The sequence below is a fragment of the Tetrao urogallus genome (assembly GCF_951394365.1).
Source record: "Tetrao urogallus genome assembly, chromosome: 26".
Classification (NCBI taxonomy): Eukaryota; Metazoa; Chordata; class Aves; order Galliformes; family Phasianidae; genus Tetrao; species Tetrao urogallus.
Window position 1 is genome coordinate 1,066,520 of NC_136839.1, and position 18,604 is coordinate 1,085,123.

The following is an 18,604-nucleotide window of genomic DNA, read 5'->3' on the forward strand; positions in this document are numbered from 1 at the left end:
TCGTGGTCCCCTTCTCTCTACCCGGGGCCTCAGTTCCCCCCACCCCACACACAACAGACGCTGACGGCTGACGCCATCGGGGTACCCCGAGCCGCGACGCTCAGAGCTGATCCCACCTGCAGCTCCCCCCGGGGCTCAGCCGGACCCCCCCCCCCCCCCATCCCGCCCCAGCGTGTTTGCACAGCGGCTCAGGTTGCAAATATTGACCCGTCATCCTCATGTCCGTACTCCCCCATCTGCCCCCCGCTGGCTCCTGTTAATCCCCCCCTCAACAGTCCCGGGGGGGAGGAAGGTCCGGCGCTCCCCCCGGCCGCGCACGGCTCCACCACGGCTCCGGGATTCGGCTCCGCTTCGCTGCTGCCTCGAAATTGCACCCGCTGCGCTCCCACTGAGGGTTGGGGACGGGTCTGCATCTGCAATGAGGGCAGCACTGCTGGAGCCGTGCAGAAAAGAGGGCATGCGTGCGTGTGCAAAGGTGTGCAAGGGTGTGCAAAAGTGTGCAAGAACGTGCAAGGGTGTGTAAGGATGCGTGCAAACCCGCACCCGCATCGCGCCCTGCCGCCGGCGCAGCGCAGGCCGCGCACATCCCTGAGCACCCGAACGTCGTTCCCCAGCAGAGGGGGTATAGCTCAGTGGTAGAGCATTTGACTGCAGATCAAGAGGTCCCCGGTTCAAATCCGGGTGCCCCCTCATTTTTTTTCTCTTCTTTTTTTTTTTTTTTTTTGTGTGTGTGAGGGTTTCTTCCTTTTTGGACCCCTTTTATCTCCCTTCTTCCCCCCCACCAGCAGTAGTTGAGCGGTGGTCGCGCAGTGCCCGCTCTCATCCCGCTGTCCCTGCACAGAAATGCCTCCGGGAGAGGGCAGCGGGCACCGGGACGGGCGGCACGCGTTCGACTCATTAGTTAATTGCAGCATCGGTGCCGTTCATCACCTTCATGAGTCTCACCACGGTGGTGGGGATGAGATGCGGGGCTCTGCCGCTGCCCCCGCCCCTCGGCCACGACCCCAAAGCCGCCCCCGGAGGGTCTCAGGGTGTGGGTTGCGCGTTTTTGGGGTGAAGACCCGCTGCTCTTCCCGGGGGTCCGGGCTGCTCCGCACAGCCGTGCCGGCCCGGGGGGGTCTGCGGGAGCCCGGGGCTGCGGTGAGCAGCCTTGGAGCAACGGGATGCCGGTGAGGAGGAACCGCCCAAGGGTGACTGCAGGCGGGATGAGGGATCGCTGCACGTGAGATGAGAGGATGCCGTCCGAGGGATGAGGGCACAGCGCCGGCAGAACCGGGCCCAGCACCCCCCGGCTCGGGCTCTGCCTCCGGCCCCATCCCCACCCCCGGCACCACCCCTCGGCTCCACCCCCGGCTCCGCTCCAGCTCCGGTGGCGGAGCCCCGTGCCCGGCGGGGGCTCGGCGGGTGCCGGCCGCGGGGGGGACCGCGATGCGCGGTGGGGGTCTCATCCTGCTCGGCCTCATCGCGCTGTGCGGGCGGCGCGGGGCGCGGGGCTCAGGTAGGGGCCGGCGCGGGGGGGGCGCGGGGTGAGGTCGGGGGTTGCGGGAACGGGGGACTGCGTGGCCGTGGGCAGAGAGCGGCTCCGGCCGTGCCTATCCCGGGGCTGAGGTCGGGTCCGCGTAGCCCACGGTGCGTGGGATGCCCGCAGCCGATGAACCCGCCCGCAGCGTGGGGCTCCCGCACCCAAAGGGAGCCCGACCCGGAGCCGCAGAAGCCGTTCCCTGTCCGTCCGGGGGATCCCCGCGCGCAGCCCCGCTCCCCCGTGCTTCAGTTTCCCCTCCCAGAGGCTCTGGGAGCAGAAACCCAAAACCGGGGAGCTGCGGGTTCGGCCCCAACCCCATCCTCACCCCTGGTGCTCCGTCCCAGAGCAGGGCTGGGGAAGGCGCCGCTGGAGCGGATGCCCCGAGTGGAGGGGGATCCCACGGTTAGGGATGTTCCCAGCTCGGTTCACCCCCCGCTCGTCCAGGGACGCTGCTGTGCCGCTGCCCCACTGCTGAAGCCCTGCGGCTGCTGTCATTCCCAAGGCTTCGTGCTCCTCTTTGCACACTGCTGTGGGGCTCTGGGCTGCTCTGGGGGCGGATCGGGGGCGTTTTGCCTCCATTCTGACACAGCTGTCCCCCTGCCCAGGGCTGTCCCCGTGCCTTTGGCCACCTCACATCCCTTCCCTGTACCCCATCATAGCGCTGCTCACTGGGGTTGGGACACTCGTGTCACCAAGTGCGTCACTGCTGGGGTCACTCTGTGGGCTCCCTCTGACACTGCCTCGCTCCCCCCAGGACCCCCGGAGGGGCAGCGTGGAGCCGGGCAGCCCCAGGGGACTCACATCAGCCAGGACCTGGTGGGACGCAGTCTGGTCATCGACACACTGCTGGACAACGAGACTCGCATTGTGGTGAGCTGGGTGGGGGTCCAACCCTGCACAAACCAGAGCTATTTCCATTCTGGTGGAGCCTCTGGCTCTGGTTTACTGTGTGGGGCCGGATCCTGGCAGCACAGGGGGTAATTACAGCCTGGGCAGAGGCGGCCGTGCCCAGGGGCACCTGGGGGTCAGCACTGGGGATGCTTTGCCACGTTGCTGTGCTGGGGGGCTCTGGGGGTCTCTATGGGGAAGACTCCGTCGTGTTACCAAGTGGCAGCGGTGTCACCTCTGGGGGTAGCACTCGGTTCTCACCTCCTGGCTGCACCTGATTGCTGCCTGCAGTGCACTCACTGCTGTCTGAGGGGGGCAGGGGGAGTGGGGCGCATTCCCTGCCATGAGGGTTCCTACTCTGTTGAGCTGTGAGTGATTCCGGTGTTTTTGTGGCAGCTGAGTGTGGATTCGGGGGGATTAATTCTCACCGTGCAAGGAGTTGCACTGGGGAAAGGGACCCCAGGGGGAGCTCTGCAGGGTCCCACCGACCCCTGCTGGGGCTGCAGCTCTGTGCTCTGGGACAGAGGGAGTGGAAGTGTTTAAAAAAATAGGGGAAAAAAAAAAAAAGCAAACCACCAAATCCTGACCGGGGATGTGAGATTGTTTGCGTGGCTCTGGAGAGGGCATTTCCTGGGGCTGCATGGGTGTGGGGTCACTGCACCTCACCCCAAGCAATGCAGGCTCTGGGTGCAGCAGCTCCGTGAGTTTCCATGCGGTTGAGCATCCGAACTCCCTCCTAATTGCTGCTGTGACCAAAGCAAGGTGGTGGGCTCGGGCATCCTGGTGACTCAGTGATGAGCTCAGGAACTCGGCAGCCAAATGCTCTGTGCTGCCCCAGCTCCTCCGCTCCATCCCAGCTCCTTCCAGTAACCCCCCAGGGCTACTGGGAATGCACTGGAATCCACCGGCTGTGGGGCTCTGTGTGGGGGTTCAGCCCCTGGACACCCCACGTCCTGGGGTCCCAAAAGCCACACGTCCCATGCACTGGGACACAGTGCTTCTAGCACAGCCATCCCCTTGCCTCTGTTTTCCATCCCTGAGCTGCCTGGCACCAGGATTGGCTGTTGGAGACTTTTGGAGACTTTGGTGCCTTTATTTGCTCCGCTTCTTGCGGTCACTGCAGCCATAGCTCCCAGCCCCTGGCTCCAAAGCAGTTATTCCTTCCCAGGAAGGCTGCATCTGCTGTGCTGAAGTCCCTCATGAGTCACATCTCCCTCCTGCCAGCGCTGCGTCGGACTCGTGGTTCCTCCACTCCTCTCCAACTGCTCAGCCCCTGCGCTGCTTCGCACGGGGCGTTTCTGTTCCACTTCCATTGCTCTGCACTGAGATGGTGCCCGTGTGTTTTTCACCCCTGCAGAGATGCATCCCACGGTGCTGATTCTGTCCCTGTCCCCACTGCAGGAGGACAACCACAGTTACTACGTGTCCCGCACCTATGGGCCAGGGGCTGCACGCCACCAGGGGCTGTGGGTGGACATGGCAGCAGCTGATAGCAGCCACGTGAAGGTCCACGGGATCCTCTCCAACACCCACCGGCAGGCCTCGGTGAGCCCGGGGGGTCCCAGCTGCCATCCATCCTTCCCATGGCGGCATTGGCTGCCCTGTAGCCTTGGGGGAGGCATTTGGTTCTCCCCAGCCCCATCGCTGTGGGGCAGAAGGGGACGAGCCGTGGGGGCGGGGTGCTCCCTCCCAGCCCTCCATCTGCCAGCCTCGGGGGTTGCTCCGAGCTGGGGGTGCCCAGCATCCCCATCAGCTTTCCCACTTTCCGGCTGCTGTCTTCACTCCGTCTCCCTCCTGCAGAGGATCGTCCTCTCCTTCGATTTCCCCTTCTACGGGCATCTCCTGCGGCAGGTGACCATAGCAACTGGAGGTGAGTGGGGCTGGGGACCCGGGGTTGGGCACAGGCACTGAGCTGAGCCCTCTGCTCTGCTCGCTCAGGTTTCATCTTCATGGGGGACGTCATCCACCGCATGCTGACGGCCACGCAGTACATCGCGCCGCTCATGGCCAACTTCAACCCCAGCTACTCCCGCAACTCCACCGTGCAGTACCTGGATAATGGTGAGCCAAGAGAGGGGTGAGGGTGTGGGGAAAGGGCCTGGGGATCAACGCAGGGTGAGGAGAGGTGAGAGGAGTGATCCGCTGTGGTGTCCCCCCAGGCACGGTCTTTGTGGTACAGTGGGACAAGGTCTACCTCCAAGGGAAGGAGGATGTGGGCAGCTTCACCTTCCAGGCTGCCCTGCACAGCAGCGGCAGGATCGTCTTCGGGTACAAGGAGGTGAGGGAGAGGTGCCCGGGTACCACCTGGGGACCGAGGTGCTGTGGGGCTCAGTGGGGCCGTCTCCATCTCACCCTCACCCTGTGCAGATCCCGGTGCCCGTCCTGCAGATCAGCGCTGCGCTGCACCCCGTCAAGGCCGGGCTGTCTGATGCCTTCATGGTCCTCAACCCATCCCCCGAGGTGCCGGGTGAGTGCCACCCCCTGCCCCTGTGTCCCACATCCCTGGGGGGGCAGCTCCTGTGGGTTGAGTGCGCTGTGCTCCTCCCCAGCCTGCAGCCCTGGCCCAGGGGTGCTGTGCTCCGCAGGCCCTGCGCTGCTTGCATGTTAACTGCACTCACCCTGTGGGCATCCAGCTGCGAGGTTGGGGCAGAGCAGCACCCACGGGAGAGCAGAGGGATGAGATGAGCAGCTCGGGGTGCTGCCCTCCCCACCCAGAGCACAGCACACGCTGGGCAATGCGCGGCGCGTGCCAGCAGGATGCAGCGCATGCATGTGTGTGCACACTTGTTGCACGTGATGTGAGCTCCAGTGCCAGCAGGACGCAGCACACACGTGTCTGCACACGTGTCCCACACGTGACACACGCTCCAGGCACGGGGCGAGCCGGATGGAAGGGCTGCTGCAGCCTCTCCCTTCCCCTCCTGTACACCAACCACGCTCCTCGTGCTGCGCCCCGCGCCACACTTTGCTCGTTATTTCTGGAGCCAACCATCTGGCCCTCGTTTATTACCCATTCACAGCAGTTTGCACGGAAACCTCAGGGGCTGCTGCCCCCCTCCCCATGGGCTCCTGGGGAGCAGCGAGGGATGCGGGAGGGAACGGAGCTGGAAGGGAGGCAGGGATGGGGATGGGCTGAGCGGGGCTGGACCGCGTCCGCCTTGGAGTCCTCTGGGGAGAGGGAGCAGAGAGCTCCCAGCTGCTCATAGAGAAGTGAGGAAGGGGATTTCCATGCCCTGAACCCCCAGTGTTGCTGCTCGGCTTCCCCTGCTGGGAAGAACCCCAGTGGCAGAGGGTGACCGAGGGGGGCTCACATCTAAAGCAAAGCTCCCGCTGCAGAGTCGCGCCGCCGGACCATCTATGAGTACCACCGTGTGGAGCTGGACACCAGCAAGATCACCAACATGTCTGCTGTGGAGTTCACCCCGCTGCCCAGTAAGCCGTGGGGACAGGGTGGCACTGGGGCTGTCCCACGGGGCGCTTCGTGGGCACCGTGTGGCTCCAGCATCCTGCTGAGCAGCCACGCTCTGAGTGCTCACATCTACACGCATGGGGGAGAGCAGTGCATGGATATGGAGAGGGAAATACGTCTGTCCTGGGCTCATCACGGAGAGGAGGATGCTTACTGCTGGGCTGGGAGCAGCCTGGTCCTGCCACGTGCTGCAGACACCTCCCAGCCTATTGCTGTGCTCTCTCTGCAGCTTGTCTCCAGCACCAGAGCTGTGAGGTGTGTGTGAGCTCCACGCTGACCTTCAACTGCAGCTGGTGCCACGTCCTGCAGAGGTACTGGGATGGGTCACTTCTGCCTTTCTTCTTGCTGGAGATGTTCCTGTAGCCAGGACAGCACTCTGCGCTGCAGGGCCGATCTCTGCTGTTGCTGAGGGGTTTTTAGTGGTTTTCCTTTTTTTGTGTGATGCTGGCAGTGGCTCAGGGTCGGTGGTTTGGTGGTGGCCTGACCTCAGGGCATAAGTTGGAGGAGCCGCTTCCCAAGGGTGGGGCTCAGTCCCAGGGCGGTGGTGTGGAGCTGGGACAGCAGTGGGATGGATGGATGCTGATGTCAGCGGGATTTGGGTGGGATCCACTCCATGCTGGGGCTGGGATTTCGACCAGATTGAGTTCAGGTCCCAGACATCGAGGGACTGCGATGCCCCCGGCCACGAGGACAGCCCCTGACCCAGGGATGCTGCTCTGCCCTCCTTCAGCCACAGCAGGAGAGCCACAGTTGAGGCTGTGCAGCACCGGAATGTAGAGCTGGCAGCAGGGGAGGGGACCCACTAACACAGATCCTCGTGCGCGGTGCAGGGGCTGCTTCACCCAGCCCTGCTCAGGCTGCATCCTGGCTGTGCGCCCATCACACGTGCAGCGATTCCATGAGGCCTCAGCAGGGACAGGGGAGGGAGGGCTGGGGCACCTCGTGCGGTTTGCTGGCTCTGCTCTTATCACCCCTGGGATGGTGACAGCTCGCCGCCCGGGGGCTCCCAAAGGCCACAGAGCTGCCTGGGTCCCTGTTTCTGTGGCTGGTGCTTCCCCGACATCATTTATAATGTCTTTAATGAGCTTTTCCTGCCCAGATGTTTCTGGGGAAAGGAAAAAAAAAATAATCCACAAACAAACCCTTCTGGAGCTCACGGCCTTGGCGCAGAGCGCAGGGAATGGAAACTCACGCTGTCTCTGTATCTTTTTCCTATCTCTCTGCTTCTCTGTTTTCCTTGGAGAAGCAGCGCCGACCATTTTCCACCTCCGTCAAGAGGAACGTTTGGGTTCTTCCAACACAGCTGCACTGGAATCCCCACAGCTTGCATGTAACCCTTCCACCGCGCCGTTCCTCTCACTGCCGCTGCGGCATTGCTGGGCATCTCAGGGGCTGCATCGGAGCAGCAGATGTGCACTGCTGCTCACTCCATTGCTGCTCTGCATCCCAACCTGCTGGGTTTAATGTCTCCTTTCACTGCAGGTGCTCCAGTGGCTTCGACCGGCACCGTGAGGAGTGGCTGTCCTATGGCTGCGCCCAGCAGGTAGGGCTGGGGCTCCGTGCTGGGAGCGGGGCTGGGTGACAGCAGGCACATCCCGGTGCCAAACTGCACTCTGAGCTCTGCTCGGCCGCAGGATGCACAGAGTGTCCCTTCAGGTTGCCCTGCTCTGCTACAGGACGTCCATGCATAGCAGACAACCCCCCTTCTTCCATGGGGAGAGCCCAGAGATGCCCCAGCTGTGCTCCACCCCCCGGAGCACACAGGGCTGTTGGCTCCTCTCCTCCCTCGGTGTGACTCCGATCCCCTCTAAGAAAGAAGGAGTTGGCCTTTAGGATTTGATGTATTGTTTTTTTATGTCCTTGTCAGCACATCTCCACGTTGTCCAAAGTTGTTTCTTTGTCTTGGAAAGATCTGACCAAACATCTGTTTCTGCTTTGGTGTTTTGTTGTTTTGGTGATTTTATTTTATTTTTTTAATAATATATATTTTTTTTCCATTTTTCCTCACTGAACACTCATCCTCGTTCTCTGTTTACCAAGAGAGAGGGAAAAGGAGGTCACGGGACCGACGCTGAGGGCCTGTGATGCAAACAGGGCAGGCTGTCACCAAACCTCCACCACCTCCCCCAACCCGCCGCCCCCCAAACCTCTCCCACCCCCCCCCCCCACCCCAATTTCTGCCCCTTCTGGGCTGTATCCCTCCTCCCAATCCTCCTCCAGCCCCACGGCGATGCCTCCAGCCCCGCTGTGTCCCCCCAGGCAGCCGCCAAGAGCTGTGAGGACTTAGCAGAGGACGACCGCTACTCGCCCCCCACGGACGGCTCCTCCTCGCCGCTGGATGAGGACATCACCACCCCCACGGCCTCGCTCTTCATCGACAGCCTCACTACAGAAGGTGGGACGCTGTGGGAGCGACGATGCTCTGAGGGTCGGGGCTGGCAGTGGTGCAGCAGAGCTGTGTGATTGCTCGGGAGCGCGGAAAGCTCCAAATAAAGGCCCCCGTTTCCCCCGAGACGCCCCTGTGCTAAAGCTTGATAATCCCATTAACGCAGGGCTCGCTCCTCGGCAGGTATCGCTTCAATTTTGCTGCTTAATAGTCCCTAACGCAAACTGCTAATTAGAATAAATAGAAAGGAACATTAGTAATTGTCCTTCGGCGATGGGAAGGAGCTGGGGGGGAATGGAGCGCGGGGCTGACGGAGCCGACTTTGAGAGGAGCGAAGGGAGGAGGGGGGAACGCGACTCCACCACTGAGATTATTTTCCAACTCCACGCCGATTCTTGGAGAGAAGAACAAGAGCCTTTCTGTGACATAGTCAAGCATGAAGTTAATTTGTAATCTTGGAAGCAAACAAACAGCCAGCTGCACCGGGCAGCGAATTTGACGTGAGCGGAGCAGCGGAGGAGCGGAGGGACGATGAAGATGGGTCCCCACCCCTCTGCGTCTCCCACTCTGCGTCCTTTGGAGAGTCCCAGATCTGCAGTGCTGGCCCAGAGCTGTGGCCCACAGGGGGCTGAGCCCCGTCCTCGTGCAGCCTGGTGGCTCCTGAATGAGAGGGAAAATGGGACCAGGCGTTGGACCCCCATGAGGAACATCTATGGAGCAACAGAGCCCCCCCAGGTCGGGTGGGGAGTGCCGGCAGCGCAGCCAAGTCAGCCCAGTTCCCCTGTTGCTCTGCCTTGCTGAGTTCCAGGGCTGCTCCCCAGGTGTCTGTGCTGTAGGTGGCACGTCTGTGAAGGAGGGGACGCCAAGCAGTGCGTGCTTATGGTGGCATTTTATTGCTTGGGGGGGGGGTCCTTCTCTCCCTTCATTTGGAAATGCTGGGGGTTGGTGCTGGCAGCTCCCCAGTACGGAGAGGAGCACAGAAAGCATCTCAGCAGGCTGTTAACTATTTTTGCCCTTCGTTTCTTCTTTCAGACGACACGAAGCTCAACCGGCACGCAGGCAGTGAAGGTAAGGCCCCGCCGTGTCTCTGCCTGGAGAGCTGTGATCAGTCAGCAGGGTGAAATGGGGACTGGAAAGATGCAATCAAGATAAGAATCTGACTGTCCTTCCTCTGATGAATACTGCTTCAGGTTGTGTAACGTGAGAGCTGGGGCTGATCTGTTTCGCTCTGATGCCTTTGTCTGCACTTCCCACTTTTCTTGGTGAAGGAGGACTGTGAGCTTTCTCTTTCTACACAACTCCCTTTCCTTGCTTTTACGCCAGGTCCTTTTCCTTCTGAATTTCCCCAGCTGTGCCAAAGGGCGCTGTCAAGTTCAAATGTAAGCTGTCCTTGCTGTGAGCCCAGCTCTGCCTCTTTCATCTCTGTTCCCCTCAATTGCAGCAGCTGAATTTTCAGCCCGGTGCAAAGCAGAGCCCAGCCCTCTTCATTGCAAGCAGCTCCTGGAAGTTAAATTGGCTAAAAAGTGGGTGCAGCATCAGTGCCAGTGCAGGCACGGGGCCTTTGAAACACATGAGCTTCCCAGGCTCAGCCAAATTGCTCCCCGAATGGCTGGTAATGTCACTGCTGATCTATGCCACATACAGGCTCTGGAGCTCCGTGCAATGGAGTATCCATAGCTGAGGGCCAGGGTGAGCTGCAGGGCTGTGGGCAAGGGGCTGAGCAGCCCCCAGCATATGGCTAATGGCTTTCTGTCTGAGCGAGCAGCCAATGTACGAGGAATAGGGATTGGATGGAGGGGTGAAATATTACACGGTCATCGTTTAATCCTCTTCCTTTGCCAGCTGTTGGTATCATCTAGGAGGGATGCTGGAGCTCAGCCCCCAGCTCTCCATGCATCTCTTGTTGAGCCAGGCTGGGTGCTCAGCCTCAGTGCAGGTCTCCAAGCATCCTGCTTTGCTTTTCCTGAGCCCTCAGCCCACTTCCGAGCCCAGCTGAACCCTTTTTGCAGGCGTGGGAAGCGACCTTCCTTCCGATGAAGTGGGTGCCCCGATTCACACCGGGACGATCGTGGGCATCGTGCTGGCTGTGCTGCTCATTGCAGCCATCATCCTCGCTGGGATCTACATCAACAGCCACCCCACCTCCAACGCCGCCCTCTTCTTTATCGAGGTGAGTGGGGAACTTTCTCTGGTCCCATCCCAACCCTGCGGAGCAGAGCACAGAGGATGTGGGTAGATTGCACACCTGAGGCTCTTAGCATCGTCCTGCAGTCACAGCCAAGTCCCAAACGCTTTAAACTTAGGCTCATTCCCACCCACGCTGCTTTATTTTGCGCTCTCTCAGGTGCTTCCATTCACACCTTGCCTTTTCTCCCCATTCAATCTCAGCCTCTCCTGCCTGCTCGCACCAGCAGTTCCCCTGCCTGGGATTGCTGCCTTTTCAGTTGCCCAGCTGGATTTTGTCAACTAAAATTGTCAGGCTTTGCTGATAGATGTCACGCCATCAGCTGCTGTGGCAGTGGTGGTGCGAACGCTCGAAATGGCAGATTTTAATTCTCAGGAAGATGGGGGGTCTGACAATCTCCATCTGCTGCTTAAAGCCCGAGGAGTGCAGGGCAGCTGCAGGCTGAGTCCTGGCACGGGAGCCGTGATGCAGAGCCCTCACCTCTCCTTGTCACCCACTGCTTTTTTCCTCAAGCACTCATCTCTCCTCCGTCTGTCCCAGCTGCAGAGGATCGATCTGTGGCCTTTATCAGTTCAGCACCTGATGATGTTTGGTGCATTTATCCTTGCAGCACCCAACCGGGATGCAGTGCAGCTGTCCCTGCGCTGCAGATGGCGGAGAGGTGCAGGGGTGACCCTCTGTGGCCGCCCCATCCGTTCCCCATAACAGCACGCCCTTGTTCTGGCACTGATGTGGGATCTCCCATCCAGTTTCCCTCTGTTCTGCTCCCTCTGTTCCCCCTATCGGGGAGATGCTCAGTGAGACGGATGCATTGTAACAAACTCTTTCGAGCATAAATCATTCTTTTCTTTTCCGAACTTTCACAAAGATAGCATTGTTTCGGGGCTGAGCTTTGAGTTTCCGGCAGGCTTGGCTTGAAATGCTGCTCACAGCTTCTGATGGCTTTTTGTTCCTGTCCACAGCGAAGGCCGCATCGTTGGCCTGCCATGAAATTCCGCAATCACCCCAACCGTGCCACGTACTCCGAGGTGGAGGCAGGCAGCCATGAGAAGGAAGGCTTCGTGGAAGCAGAGCAGTGCTGAGCACTTCTCTCCCTGCACCTCTGACCTGCCACGTCTCAAGTGTTGGAGTCTCCTGTTACCCCATTGCAAAATCTTTCCCCTGGTGGAAAAGAAACAGCAAGTCGAGGAAAAAGACCCAATGGAGCATTGAAGAGAAGGAGTCGGGGCTCTTTCCTCTCCCAACCAAGCACCAGCTTCTCTTCTCTGCTCTGGAAGAAAGGAAAACCTGTTTTGTTTTAAGAGCAAAGCCCTTCTAAGGATTCACCTTCAGAACGTTTGTGAGCCGTTGGCTCTGAGGCACTTTCTGCCCTCCAATTAGTTTGCTCAGTTACAAGCTGTGACTCTTACCCGACAGGAACCAGGGGCTGAAGGGAAAAATCACCATCTTGGGTTCCTTCAAAACATCTTCGTGGCCACACATCAGCAGGAGCAGGGGAGGTTTTGCAGGCAGAGGATGGGGACGCAGCTCGGCCTCGGTGACACCCAGAGGTCAACCCACGCTCACTCGTGGGAGCTTCCCATAATAAGCAATGAAGGCACACGTGCCTCAATAGCAGTGAAAATCTGAACAACGCTTCGTTAACAGCCTCGGATTTGCAGCCTGCTGAAGTCAGTGGATTTCCTATGACTTCTTTTTGCTGTGTCAGTGCTGGGCCCTTTGGTCTGCACCCACGCTGACACCGTCATTCCAGAATCCGACCCTCTCTGAGGGGCTCAGCTCTGCACCTCCAGGGCAGTTCTGCCCTCTGTGCCACCCGGCTCGTGGCAAGCTGCAGCAATGCTCAGCCTGCTTCCATCAGTGCAGGACTGGGTCCCAAACTGGGGAGAGGTGGCACGAAAAAAGAGAGAGAAGGCCAAAATCCAACATCAGGTAAAGTTTTCTTCCTCCTACCAAAAAAAACCAGCATTGGTTATATGGTTTGGTTTTTTTTTTTTTGTTTTTTTTTTTTTGTTTTTTTTTTCTCCTTATCTTTTGATCCTCTGTTATTTATTCTGATATCATCTTTGAGACATATTTTATCCACTGGCTGGTTCGGCTGTCACCGGTGGCGATCGCTGCCAAAGGCAGGGTCTGTCTAATTAATGTTTTCCTTCTCATCTGCTGAATTTATATAGCCATTAAAGATAAATATGGATGCTTTGTGGCATTTAGACCCTAGATTACACTTCCTCATACGTAGCCACGAGGGAGACTTTTGCTGCATCTTATTATGGCATAAAGGCACCAAATGCTTTCACAGGGTAAGCCAGGCTGGGTCGTGCTGAGTTGTTACGACCCAGGCAGTCTCTCTTTAGACGTATTTTGAAGACAAACCTAATTCCCAAATAAAGCTTTCCATGGGAAGGTTGTTTGCTCCCCTGTTTCCCTGAAGTAGAAAGAATTCAGAGGAACGTTGTCATTTCGTTTTTGCCCCGGATGGTTACGAGCTGGTAAGGAATTTTCTCTGGCTTTCCACCTCCTCAAATAATGGCCTTATTGGTAGTGATTTCCTTAATATGCACACACAAGGTTTTTAGGTATTCCTCTTCCCCCACAGCCCCTAAGATGCTAGGTAACAGCCAACACGTCTGAAATGCTGCACGTTTAAAAGAAAAGAGACTTTAAATGGAGTGCGATGGAGCTGTATAAATCACTGCAGCCAGAACCTTGAAAGGGTTCCAAAGAGGATCAGATACTCAGGTGGAGAAAAACAACATCCAAGTGCCATAGCATGGAAGTGATTGAGATACGTGGAGCGCGCTGCAGGACTGATGTCAAGTTCTGAGTGCCTGCAGTCAGAAAGGCTTCATTGTTTTGTTGTTTCTTTTCTTTCTTTTTTTTTTGTCCCCTCCTTAAAGCAAAGCAGCCAAACCAAAGCAGGCTGTGCTGCGTGCTGTCAGGTGTGTGCTATCGGCTCCACCTGGGGCACAGCAGTGAGGCTCTGCCTGCAGCCATACCCTGGGCAGAGGCTGGGGTCCTGGCAGGGAGCGCGCAGCTCAGCAGGCCGTGCTGTGCCACCCATCCAACCTTCCAGGAGCTCTGGATGCTCAGAGCTCACCCCTGGGAAGCCCACGAGCCAGCAGGCACCAACCTTCTGCATTCCCTTTGCATGTGGCTTTGTCACGGAAGAGGTCGTCTGTTAAAACCCAGCTGTCACGTTGCTGTTGCCTAGAAGAAAGAGAGCGATGTCTCTACCAGCACTGCTCTCCTGCTGGCCCTGTGTGTCCCATCACCAGCCTGGGACAGGGGCTCATCCTGCCCTCGGGTGCTGCAGAACACAGTGAGGACAACCAGGACATGAAAAGCAAACCCAGAACCTTTCCATCACGACTCCTCTCAAGAACTGAAGGCCTACCTTCCACATACTTGAATTTACAGCACAGTCGGACTCTTTAGGGGGACTAAAGGCACTTTAACTGTCTTTCAATGCAATGTATTTACTGTGGGTTATCTGCATGGAATATAGTCTTAATATTAAAAAAAAATCTTCCTTTTTGGACTGCTTTGTTTTCAAATTAAGGATTATTGGTTATGCTTATGCAGGCTTGGAAGCACAGCCTGAATTATTCTCATCTTGTGTGCTTTTAAAGGCCTCTGTAAGAACACAGAGACCTTTTCTAAAGGCATTTGGGTTTCAGTAATAACACATCTTATCAGGAGGTGTTCCCAGGACGTATCAAGGATAAAAGGGCTGTAATTGAGGTTTGCACCAAGGCTGTAATTTTCTTCTAATTTTATCTGCTCAACTTGTTGAGGATTTTAGAAGCCTTTTCAGCTCAAACAATGAGATTTGCCTGTTCCATCCGACTTCCTCTAGTCAGGTTTAGTGTTTTGATCCCTGCCCTTGCACCAAAGGATTCCATAAATGCAAATCACCTTCAAAATCCCTGATCTGAGAGCTCTGGTTCCCACCTCCAGCTCTGGGCTCTCTTCACCGCTGCAGGAGAACAAATCAACACCATGGATTAACAGAAGGGTTATGAACCAACCTTCCCGTGCCCCCCATCCCGTTCATCCCCCTCCCCGGGTGCCTTTTCCAGCTTTGGGAGAACGGTGCTCACACGATACAGCCATAAGGGAATTGAAATGTGAGCAGAGATCTCCACCAGTGCCACGTTCTGGTTATTTTTATGAGCAGAGAAGTAGCAGATTTATAATTGGAACACAGACAGCGAGCAAACACTTTATAATATGCAAATAAGGGGGAAAAACATGTAAAAATCAGCTCTCCTAAACAGCTTTCACACCAAGCATCACCCCCAAAGCAGGGAAAAAAAACACTGCAGCCATCCCACAAACAAAGGGTTCATGTCTTGGAAATGCAAATGCAAGCGCAGGTACTGAGCAGGCTGAGCCATAATGAATGGCTGTGAAGCAAACAGGGAGCAGCCTGCTGCAAAAGGGCCCTTGGGTGGGGGAATGGAACCCTGAATGGAGGCACGGCTCTGGAGCTGTGAGAGCCACAGAATGAAGCTCTGGTTACAGCTGGGAATACTGGGGCTCCTGAGGTCCTTGCTTCATGTTAAACGCCTGTGACTTGGGTTTCCTCGTCTAGAAAGCAGGAATGGGAATCATTTCCTTTCTCACAAATTGTGAATTTGCTAGCAGTAATAGTAAAACAAAAGCAAAGTACTTACAGATGCTCAGGAGTGGTTTTCAAGGGGAAAAGCATTACTTGCTTAGGTGGCAGCAAGCATCACTCGTGTGCCCATCTCAGGAGGTGGCTGTTTCCATAACCCCCCAAAATCCATTGGGAATTCACCTTTTTCTACACGCCCACAAAAGAGAATCAACAGATTAAACAGGGATGAAGACGTGTGCACAGGTAGGGGTTTGGTAATGAAGAACATCACTGCAGAGGCTGACTTCTCACACACCTACCTCACACGCTTCCCCCTCTGCTGCAAAAAATCACTCCCACCACTGCTGTCGCATTTCTGCTGCACGCTTCACCCAGAAAGATGCCAGGTTCCCGCATCAGCAATGCTTGTAGCACATCTCCCTGCTGCTGGGGGAGCTGCACTGGGCTCTGAGCACAGCAGCACTGATTGTGCAGAGACACGAGGCAGCAATGCAGCGCGGCAGCAGGGGTGGCTCAGAAGGGAAGAACAGATCGAGGCGATTCGGAGGTGATCATCCAGACTGAGGTGTACCATGGAACCCTGAGATTCACCACCTCCTGCTGGCTCAGCAGAACACTCTCTCTTCTCTTTAACAGGAAATGGGTTCTGTTTCTCATTTCCAGAGGGAGGACAAGAACCTCCCAGCGCTGCGCTGCCAGAATGGAGCATTTCCACCCAATGCCACCCAAATACCCATGCAAGATCAATTTCCAGCATCATCAATGCACCCCCCCTATGGAAACAAGGATGTTCTTGGTGCTTCTTCAAAGGAATAATGGAACTCACCAATATGCTACGTCCAAAAAAACTGCTAAGATGATAAAGCAGAGCTGCACTGGCTGCAGTAACTTCCTCTCAGCCATGAAGCTTCCCATGGCTCCAACGGATAATTATCTCCGTGTTGTGCTGACAGGTTCCCATCTGTTTAGGGCTGAACGCTGCATCTTAAAAAAAAAACAGAAAGGAAGAGCACCAGTCACACGCTGACAGGTTTGCTCAGCTCTTCAGAAAACCCAAGGAACACGACTGGAGATGCTAATTAATTCCTGGTAATCCACTTCTCTTTTTGTGTGCGTCCGTATCCATTTCTCTGCAAACGGGGAAGATGCAGAAAAGCCAAAGATGGGAATAACATAAAGATTATTTCTAGGGAAGGAGCAGACAGGAAGGCTTAGAGATCAGCTCAGGGAATGCTGAGGTGTGAGGCGAATCCCAAATATCCAACCAAGGATGAGGAATGTGCTCAAGAGACAAACCTGAGCCCTTCTGCATCCACCTCGTGCTCCCTCAGCCCGTTTCCTCTGTCTGAACACTCGGCTCAGGGCTGCCATGCTGTTTCCAAGTGACCCCGAGGAAACCCTCAGCCCTCCTGCTCCACTTGGGTGAGGGCAGCCCTCCTCCATAGGGCTCCTCGAGCAGCTTTAAGGCACACAGAGCAGTTGGAGACCCTTGGCAGAAAGGCACTGTAGGGGGACAGAGCATTATTAACTCCTCTCAGCTGCAACCACTGCCCCAAAGTGAGGTAGAAGAGAGAAGGAGAAAATGGCAAGTCCTGGCATTCAACCCATTCCTGCCCTCCTTCCTCACAAGCTCCAGACTACGGCACTTAAAACCCAGCGACGAACAAGGACAGATGGAAATTCCAGGCAGTGTGAAGGCTCTGTTATGCTTTTCTGTAGCCCTAAGCGTCAGCAGGATGCCACTCTGTTCTGATACTGCAGCGAGGACGCGGATGATGCAGCACCACCAGCCAGGATCAGAGCACCAGGCCAGGTGTCATCTCGACCACTCAGTGCATGGAATGCATTAAGTAAATACTCGTAATTTGTTCTCTGTTTACCTATTTGGTCGTGTTTTCGATTCTCTTTGTTTCTGTAAATTCCTGCACAAATCCCATCCATATTGCTGTGTTCTGTAAGCAAGATAACATGAAAACAGGACGCTGCATTATCAGAATTCATCTTCTCAGCAGATCCAACAGCTCCAGAGGTCTGGGCCAGGACCCTGGGATATGCACACAGCACTGCCCCTCTCAGACCTGTGCCATTTGTCAGCCTTCAAAGAGAACTGCAGACCCAAGAGGACACAGTAATGTGAATTCGTTGAAGGGATTGCACAAAACAGGGCCTCCATCCCCTCCTCATCCTTGCACACCGCACAGAAGAGCTGGATGAACCAACCGCCCCCTGCTAATTGCACGCTTCTGTCATCCCACCCTGAAGCACCAACGCTTTTCTGCTCAGGGATCCCCAGCCAACCAGATGATTTGCACCTGGTTATGTGTTTAAATACTGATATTATCACAGGGTTCTGCAGCGTTTGCCTTGACTGTGTAATGATGGAGAACTGCGCTGTTCTCCTGGGGCCAAAAATTCAGACCATGGATGAAGGAATTTAACAGCATGCTTGAACACAGCATTCCCATCCACCTCGCAGCTTCCCGTGACTGCAGCAGCACCATTACCCTCCTTTCTAAAGCTCAATTGTACTTTTTCCTTATTAGCTTTCATCCCGTCAGCCCAAAGCAGCTTACAAACATCAGCTGGGATTGCAGAACCTCAAATAACAAGGCAAACCAACAACGCCGTGACTCACTCAACCAGCGTAAAACAAACACAAGATAACGCCGTCACCACACAACACGACTTCATTTCCAAACCTGGTGCCACCGTTGCTATCGTTAATTATGCCAGTCATTAAGTAGCTGGACATAGGAAGCCCTTAAGCCATTGCTAGGCTCCAGAAAGACACAGCAGAAGGAGGGCACTCCATATCCACCCCGAGCAGCATTGGTGCAAATGGACACACAGGACAAGCTGATGGCCTGGCATCCCTCAAAAGCAGCTCTGTTACTATTTGAACCTTTCGGTTCCCTTTATCTCGCAGTCAGGAGCCGCTCAGCTGGAGAGCAGCCACCATTTTAGAACTGCTCGGAGGTGAGGCTCACGGCACTGCGCTGAGGGGCTGGTGGGTGATCTCAGAGCTCTTTTCTAACCCTTATGATTCAAATAAAGTTCCAGAGGAAAAGAAACAGCAACAAACCAACACCCTCCCCCCCCACCCCCATCAAAAAACCCCACACATCACCGTGCCAGCAGAAAAACACGTTGGGAGAAGAGCACAAAAGCAGCTGCAGCCCTCTGCTGCCATCGTATGGGAAGGAGCAGCACCAAGGCCTCTCCCCAGGGCTCCAGCTGCCCTTCCCCAGGGAGATGCGGGTTTCCAGACAGCCCTAAGAAGAAATAACATTAAGAATCAGTTTGTTGGTGAGCACGGCTTGCTGCTTCAACAAAACAGCGTCTCATGTGGTTTCCCGTCCGCGCAGCAGCACCGTGCTCTGTGACAGTGCCATGCAACAGGGCAGTTTGTAACCCCTGCAGCGAGGAAAGGAAGGTTGTTAGCAGGGGCAGACGGTGCCACGTTGCTGCTATAGGCAAACCCAGCAGCCTCCTGCGAGGGAACGCACGTGGAACACACCGTGCGTTTGGGG

At 56.3% G+C, this 18,604-nt stretch overlaps 1 protein-coding gene across 1 annotated transcript; it reads left to right on the forward strand.

Moving 5' to 3' along the window:
* Positions 1-1,428: 1,428 nt before the first annotated feature.
* PLXDC1 (plexin domain containing 1) lies at positions 1,429-11,532 on the forward strand (the record flags this gene model as incomplete). The annotated part of the gene is made up of 14 exons (XM_079547040.1): positions 1,429-1,498; positions 2,277-2,392; positions 3,812-3,955; positions 4,211-4,280; positions 4,349-4,471; positions 4,570-4,688; positions 4,778-4,877; positions 5,735-5,842; positions 6,109-6,190; positions 7,362-7,422; positions 8,139-8,274; positions 9,298-9,333; positions 10,275-10,435; positions 11,413-11,532. The coding sequence occupies 14 exons, from the start codon at positions 1,429-1,431 to the stop codon at positions 11,530-11,532; spliced, it is 1,446 nt and encodes a 481-aa protein (XP_079403166.1).
* Positions 11,533-18,604: the final 7,072 nt, after the last annotated feature.